The 8,037-nt window shown below is 49.5% G+C and overlaps 2 protein-coding genes across 2 annotated transcripts; both read right to left on the bottom strand.

Moving 5' to 3' along the window:
• LOC123185378 (uncharacterized) lies at positions 1 to 756 on the bottom strand (the record flags this gene model as incomplete). The annotated part of the gene is given in 1 exon segment (XM_044597265.1): positions 1 to 756. A coding segment is annotated over 1 exon segment (504 nt), but the record flags the coding sequence as incomplete, so codon positions are not given.
• A 1,568-nt stretch (positions 757 to 2,324) lies between these two features.
• On the bottom strand, positions 2,325 to 6,259 carry LOC123188912 (leucine-rich repeat receptor-like serine/threonine-protein kinase BAM1). The gene is made up of 2 exons (XM_044601191.1): positions 3,560 to 6,259; positions 2,325 to 2,986 (listed from the first exon to the last, which is right to left on the bottom strand). The coding sequence occupies exons 1-2, from the start codon at positions 6,144 to 6,146 to the stop codon at positions 2,502 to 2,504; spliced, it is 3,072 nt and encodes a 1,023-aa protein (XP_044457126.1). The 5' UTR covers positions 6,147 to 6,259; the 3' UTR covers positions 2,325 to 2,501.
• Between the last annotated feature and the right edge of the window lie 1,778 nt (positions 6,260 to 8,037).

Genomic DNA, 8,037 nt, shown 5'->3' on the forward strand with positions numbered 1-8,037 from the left:
CCCTGAGGTAGCGCCCGGCGAAGCACGGCAAGCCACCTTGGCCAGCGCGTCCCTCCGCAGCTCGTCGACAGGGGAGGGGCTCCGCGGCCGTTTGCAGTCCCTGGAGCCATGTCCGGAGAGGCCGCAGCGGAAGCAGACGATGTCGTTCGTACAGTCTGTCTTGTAGTGGCCCTTCTCGAGACAACGAAAGCACTTGTCCCGCATCTCCGGTGACACCTCGCGCCGCGTCTGCTCACGCTCATGGGCATGGCCACGCCCGGCAGGATCACCGACACCATGCCGCTTCCTCCACATCTCCTTCTTGGTGGGCGGAGGCCGGACCCATGTCTCCACATCCCTCACCAGATCCGCCGCCCCCAACACCTCCGCAGGCCACTCCGCGAGAGCAGCAGGCCCCCGAACCTCCGAGTCGCCAGACTCCGAGGAGATCCCTAGGCCCGAGACCACAAGGCGCTCGCCCTGCGGCCGAAACGACGAGGTGACCGATCTCGGACTCGCGGCCATGGCGAACGGAAGGGGAGGGGGAGGCGGGAAGAAGTGGGCGGGGCGGGGGGGTGGAAGGTGGCCGCCGCGGTCGGAGTGAGCCGCGACGTGGGCGCAGGGCGCGGTGGACGTCGGCGCCGGAGTAGCGCACGGCGGTGGCTCTCTCGCTCTCACGCTCTCTCGCGCACGGCGGTGGATGCCTCTTCTCGAGAGGTGGGATGTGAGGACGAACGAACGACGTACCGACTGCCGTTCGAGCTTCTTCAATCAAGGCTATAAGGATGTTGTTGCTGCCGTCATGGCTTTGACCTGGTCAACCGGAGGGTATGTTCTATTCATCCTTCTCATGTTTATTCTTGTGTTTGCCGTATTATATGTTTACATATATGTATCTGTTGTATGCGTATTACGTGCTCACATGTGTAGCTATCAGTACGAGATTAATATTGTAAGCGCTATTATCATGATTTATTTATGGGTTAAATCAATCAAAAAATTGCTAATTTATCCAACAATTACTTCTTTAGAAAATAGTTGCACAATTCAATTCCTACTAGTTTTTTCAGTCCTTCTTATCCACATAACACATGGAACCAGACAATAATTATGGTTGGTGGTGCGTCTCCGATCAATGGATTGCTCCCACCTAGATCTGTCTGTGGCAGTGGTCAAGAAGTAAACTTACTGGAGTTGTGTATGCTTTGGCAAATTGCAAATGGAATTTATTTATTTAAAGCTGCAGATGAAAATAAAATGTACTTATGTGTCACTGAACTTCCTGAAGTTGCATGGATGAATATATAAGCAGATGTCATGCTTGAGACGGAGGCAAGATTGAAATGCTTTCTTTCCCCTCATGCATATGCAAAGAAGAGAAGAGGGGAAATGGAGATGCGCTTTCATACATGTAATATTGATGCTGACACTCAGAGTCACAGGATACGAAAATACAAAGTGTGTACGTAACACTTACGTTAGCCTGGTTACTTACTGTTTCTTGTGAGGTTTGCAGTAGCAGTGCTATGCTTGCCTTTTAGGAGGACAGATCGAAAAAGAACCCACTCAACACCAGTTGGTCTGTTACATGCCTGAATTCTGAATGATTGAGGACGGGCTAACACATGGTGTTGCTCCCTACCGATTGTGACCGTGCCACCTGATGCAGTTCGTAACCGGTGTCAAGTTCATATGCACTCTTACTTACCAGTGATATCGGACAGGCAAAGAGAACCTAACCTCACCTTTGACCGATCCTTCCCTTGCTTTCACTTCACTCAAAGTTATACTCCTTTACCAGTCAACTGCTTCGGCTGATCAGATCCTACATAATCTCACGTTCCAAGCAGGGCCACTAGGATTATCTTGAGTAATAAACTTAGCAAAGGCAAGCAAACATGTGAGAACAGTAGGTATACCTTCCAAAAGTTGAGTTGCAGCACCCCATACACATACACTGTAGCAGAGATGTTTACACCTGCTCATTTGAACACATCACAAACCAAGTAGAGAACACCGAAAACATTTAAGAAATCTTGATTGATTTGCAGAGTCAAGGTTAGACGCCACACTAGATGGAGAAAGCACTTGATTGTAACAGGAAAGCAGGGCAGCTTCACCATAACTAATCTCTTTATTTGCAGAGTCAAGGTTAGACGCCGTTATTTTGTTTTCAGACTATAAGACCTTGTTGAACCTCTTTATTTATCTATAAATGTGGTCGTATGCATCATTCTGATGCAGAGGCCGGGGAGTCCCCCCTTTTCGAAAAAAGAAAAAAAAAACATAACTAATCTCTTAGTAACTCCCTGACTAGTCTCTTGATTGTAACAGGAAAGTAAAGATAAAGAAAAAAATAGCATGATATTTACACCACAAATAGGAGTACCTAAGTAAACAGTTCAGCTTGACAGAAGCCAGAGACCTACGATTACAAGAACAGCATACCAAACCCTAAGATTACAAGAATTAAACATCCAAATTTGACAAAATAAATGGCAATAATTCAGCTTGACAGTTCTTCAGATGCTGATGAGATTGGGAGGCAGTGAAGATGGCGAGCTCGGTTGCTGCTGTTGGTGCTGCTCCTTTGCTTCATCGGTTGCGGGCTCCACAGTTTCAGGAGGTCCTGCAGGACCAGATTCATCACCATCACCACTACCAGTAAGCTGCTCCTCTCCATGCTTCGTAGTCGGCTTGGGTAGCTCACTGAGGATTTGCACCACCTCCCGCATTGTGGGTCGCTGCACGCTCTGTTCCTCCACACAAAGCAACGCAACATAGAAGACGTGCATTACCTCATGCACGGGCACTGTTGACAGCCTTGGGTCCATGATCTTGATTACCTGCTCCCTTTTGGAATCCGTCATCATCTTGATCCAGTGAACAATGTCCACACCATCGCCGAACTCCCCAACCGGCTTCTTTCCCGTAATCAGCTCAAGAAGCACTACACCGAAGCTGTAAACATCGCTCTTTTCATCCACCTTGAGAGTATACACGTACTCTGCAAATCCAGAGCGACGGTTCGTTGTAAGATTAGTGTATCTGCTTGTATAGATAGACAGTCGGCTACTACTGAAGTGAGTTGAAAGAACAAACAAAAATTCAGTACAACAATAGTGATCTATGCGCTTGAAGCGGGTGGCCAGGGAGGTGTCGGTCCTATATATGACTCTAGTGTTGCCGATATGTCGGGGTTTTTATATTCTTTTATCAGACTATTGGTGTTTGGCTGTGTGCATCGTAGTTATGCAAAGGCCGGGTGTTGCTCATCATGCTTTGTATCCGCTTGATGCTACATTTTGAGTTAATAAAAGCGCCCTTTATCGGAAACAATAGTGATTAAACCAATCTAACAACATGCAGTGGAATGCAATATCAAATAAAAATGTAAAATGGAACAGAGACTAGAAAATAACTGATTTGTAGTTTAATAACAGTAATAAACCATCAGAAATAAGGAAGTGAAATTCAACTGCAGACAACAATAATTAACTGAACGTGGACAATTTTTGAGACAGTACTATGTATATAGTTTATAAGCATTTCCAAACTGTAATGAGGATTGATCTTTCACCTGGAGCAATATAGCCGTAAGAACCGGCAATGGCTGACATGCACTCTGATGTGCCAGAGTCCTGCAAGAACTTGGCAAGCCCAAAATCGGCAACGTGTGCTTCAAAATCTGAGTCAAGGAGAATGTTGTTTGATTTGACATCGCGGTGCAGGATGGGTGGTGAGCAATCATGGTGAAGATAGCATAGCCCCTTGGCAGCCTCAACAGCTATCTTGTACCGAGTATCCCAGTGCAGGTGGCCGCCCTTCTTTCCATGGAGTAGCTCCCCCAGGCTGCCATTAGGCATATACTCATACACCAGGAGATTAGTTTCATTGTTGGAGCAGAAGCCAAGCAGCCGCACAATGTACCGGTGCCGAATCCTCCCAAGAGTTTGTATCTCGGCAGAGAAACCATGGTCATGCGACGAGCCACGGCTCATTGTGGAAAGCCTTTTCACCGCAACATGGTCACCATCTGGCATCGTCCCCTTGTAGACGGTCCCGGCTCCACCTTTGCCAATCATGTTCTCCTCCTTGAGGCTATCCAGCACGTCGTCGCAGGTGAATTCAAGGCGCTGGAACGCGGTGAGCCTCCATGCACGCGCTTCGCTGGCTTTCTTCAGTGACCGGGCTTTCAAGATTGCCATGGCAGCAAATGCAATGGAGAAGGCAAGCAAGACGAGGACAATGATCAGCTTGAGGCTACTGGACAGTCCACCATGAGTGTGTGCGTCATGGTCTGTGCCAGCACCACCGGGGCGGCATGGCCCGAGGTATGGTCCACACAAGCCTGGGTTGCCGACGAAGGACGTGGCGTTGAAGTAGCTGAACTGCCCGGTCACCGGCACGAGCCCAGACAGGTTGTTGTATGAGAAGTCCACGGCCGTGAGGCTCTGCATCGCAGCAATGGTTACTGGTATCTCTCCATCAAGCTGGTTCCGGGACAGGTTCAGATAGTTCAGTATCCGCATGCCGGAAATAGCCGGCGGTATATCTCCAGACAGCTTGTTCTGGCTAAGATCAAGGTAGGTGAGCAACCGGCATTTCCCAATCTCCGGCGGCACGCCACCATCGAACGAATTGCCGCTGAGGTCAGCCTTGGACAGCTGTTGTAGCCGTCCAATCTCCGGCGGTATTGCGCCGGTGAACGCATTCTGATCAAGAAGCAGCTTCCGCAGCCCAGAGAAGCTCCCAATGGATGCCGGCAATGCGCCGGTGAGCTGGTTGTTGGAGAGGCTGATCCCCCCAAGATTCGGCCCGCCCGCGCTCACCACAGCCGGGAAGCTGCCCGATAGGAGGTTGTCCTGGAGCTCCACCTGGGTCAGATTCGGCAGCTCGAATAGACCTTCGGGGATTGAACCATTCAAGAAGTTCTCGCCGAGGCGAACGCGGGTGAGCGCCTTGCATTTCCCGAGAGAATCCGGGATTGGACCGAAGAGCGAGTTGCCGAGCGCGATGAGCGTCTCCAGCTTGCCTCCGGCGCAGAGCTCCGGCGGGAGGGTGCCCGTGAGCCTGTTCGACGAGAGGTCGAGCAGCTGGAAGCGGCCGTTGCGGCCAAGGTGGCGCGGGATGCCGCCGGTGAAGTTGTTCTCCCACAACTGCAACACCTCCAGACCGGGCAGGTCGCCGACGAACTCGGGGATGTCACCCCTGAGCCTGTTTCGGAAGAGGTTGAACAGGGTGAGGTTCTTGAGGGCCGCGAAGGTCGCCGGAATCTCGCCGGAGAGCGCGTTGTTCGACAGGTCGAGCGAGCTGAGGCTCCCGAGTCGACCCAGCACCGGCGGGATGCCGCCGGTGAGCCCGTTTACCTGCAGGAACAGCGTGTCCAGCTTCGCGAGATTCCCGAGCTCCGGTGGGATCTCGCCAGAGAGCCCGCAGTTGGCCGCGTCGAGCCGCACAAGCTCCGCCATGTTCCCCAGCTCTGCCGGTATCCCCCCAGAGTAGTTATTATAGTAGCCTATGTAGAGCTCTCTGAGGCTCGTCAGGTTTCCCAATTCCGGGGGTATCTTCCCGGACAGCTCGTTGCCGGAGACGGCGAGATACTGCAGCCTCCTCCAGCCGCCATACTCCGGCGGAATCTCCCCGGAGAAGAAGTTGCCTCCGAGGTGGAGGTGCCGGAGGTGCGCCATCCCGACGACATCGAGCGGGAGCGAGCCGGTGAAGTTGTTGTTGTACAAATCAAGAATCCGGAGCGCGCGGAGCCGCGCGAGCAGCGGCGGGAAGGAGCCGCTCAGCAGGTTGCTGGAGAGGTTGAGGTGGACGAGGAGCCCGAGCCGGGAGAGCGACGGCGGGATGGGACCGGAGAGGGAGTTGGCGGCGAGGTTGAGACGCGCGAGGTAGGGTAGCCGGGAGAGGGCGCGTGGGACGGCACCAGAGAGGTTGCGTCCGGAGAGGTCGACGCCGACGACCGCGCCGGAGCGCGCGTCGCAGAACACACCAGACCACGCGCAGGGGCCGGTGCTGGCGTTCGACCACGACGCGAGCGAGCCGGTCGGGTCATCGAGCCCGGCCTTGGCATCAAGCAGCGCGTCCGCATCGCCGCCGGCGGCCTCCCTGACGGCGAGCGCGGCGAGCAGGACGAAGAGGGGGAGGTGGTGGTGGCGCATTGGGGCGCGCGTTCTTGCCCCCGTCCTCGGGGAGTGGAGACAAGAGTCAAGAGGGGAGTGTGACTGGTCCGGGAAGAGGGAGAGGAGCAGAGGTAGCTCGTGCTCATTTCTTGGATGAGCATGCGGTGTCACCTAGTGGCTGGTAGTACTAGTAGAAAACATGTGATTCGTTCTTGGATTTTGTGTCATCCTAGGCCTCTTTTCTTTTATTCACAGAATTATCAAAACACAGAAATAGAAACTAATGCCCGCTTGAATTTTACTGAATTAGCATTGAGTATTTAATGCCACATAAAAGATAAGAGTAATTGTAATAGAGGTCAGAGTGTACGCTAGATTTCCTGCTAAAGATACCACAAGCAAAAAGTTATCTTCACAAAGTTCAGCATACAAACATTTTAGCCAAACTGATACTTTACATGCTTCTGTAATAGCCATGTACTCCGCTTTATTTTAAAAAACCACTAATAGTGAACAAATAATTTGTAAGGGCCCTCCTCTTATCTATCATTATAAGCAAACTCATTGCATATGATAAATCACAACGAGAACACACAATGGAAAAAACCTAACAACGGTAGAATATGAAACCCTTGACATGCACTCAAGCTCGTCATTCGTACTAGTTCATTAAGAAGATACTAATTTGAAATGAGGAGCAATGAGTGCTTACTAACTTGGTGTTAAAACGATGAAGAATTTTCTTGATGTAACTCCGCTGACTAAGAAATAGAAAACTAGAATTTCTGTCCTAGTGATCTCCATACCTAAAAATTTCTTATGAGCACCAAGATCCTCCATCTCAAACTCACTACTTAATTGTGCCTTTAAAATAGTGATTTCTTTATTGCCCTTGATAGCAATCAACATATAACAGCAAGTATGTAGGTGATCCATCAAAAAAATTAATGTAAACACAACTATCATATTCAAACCTCTTTGACGGAGTCGATTCCGGTGAATCTTAGGTAGGGGGACCCGAGCTAGTAGCCTAGATGCGATGATAACAAGGAAACGAGTTTTTACCAGGTTCGAGCTCTCTCGAAGAGATAACACCCTACATCCTGCTTCTGTTTGTGTTAATTTAGGGTGGAGTATAAAGTGTAGGTTGATCTACCACGGGATTGTTCTGTGTTCTACGTGTTGGAAATATGCCATAGAAGCAATAATAAAATGGTTATTATCATATTTCCCGTTCATGATAAATGTTTATTATTCATGCTAGAATTGTATTGATTGGAAACTTAAATACATGTGTGAATACATAAACTATATTGTGTCCCTAGTAAGCCTCTACTAGACTAGCTCATTGATCAAAGATGGTTATGGTTCCCTAACCACATACATGAGTTGTCATTTGATAACAAGACCACATCATTAGGAGAATGATGTGATGGACAAGACCCAACTGTAAGCTTAGCAACAAATTGTATCGCTTAGTTTATTTGCTATAGCTTTCTTCATGTCAAGTATAAGTTCTTTAGACCATGAGATCATGCCACTCCCGGATACCGGAGGAGTGCCTTGTGTGCTATCAAATGTCACTTTGTAACTGGAAGATCATAAAGGTGCTTTGCAGGTATCTTCGAAGGTGTATGTTGGGTTGCATGGTTCGAGACTGGGATTTGTCACTTAATGTGTCGGAGAGATATCTCTAGGCCCTCTCAGTAATACAACATCATAAGAATCTTCATGTGACTAATGAGTTTAGTCACGGGATCTTGTATTACTGAACAAGTAAAGAGACTTGTTGGTAACGAAATTGAACTAGGTATGGAGATACCGATGATCAAATCTCGGGCAAGTAACATATGGCCGAACAAAGGGAATTGCATACGAGATTGACTGAATCCTTGACATGCTCAACCGATAAAGATCTTCGTGGAATATA

This window comes from Triticum aestivum, chromosome 2A (assembly GCF_018294505.1).
Source record: "Triticum aestivum cultivar Chinese Spring chromosome 2A, IWGSC CS RefSeq v2.1, whole genome shotgun sequence".
Classification (NCBI taxonomy): domain Eukaryota; kingdom Viridiplantae; phylum Streptophyta; class Magnoliopsida; order Poales; family Poaceae; genus Triticum; species Triticum aestivum.

Bases quoted from the DNA above. Each gene is read 5' to 3' on its own strand.
- LOC123188912 (XM_044601191.1), bottom strand. From the start codon at position 6,146: ATGCGCCACCACCACCTCCCCCTCTTCGTCCTGCTCGCCGCGCTCGCC. The intron at 2,987-3,559 runs GTGAAAGATCAA...CTGGATTTGCAG, and splicing joins TTACGGCTATATTGCTCCAG to AGTACGTGTATACTCTCAAG.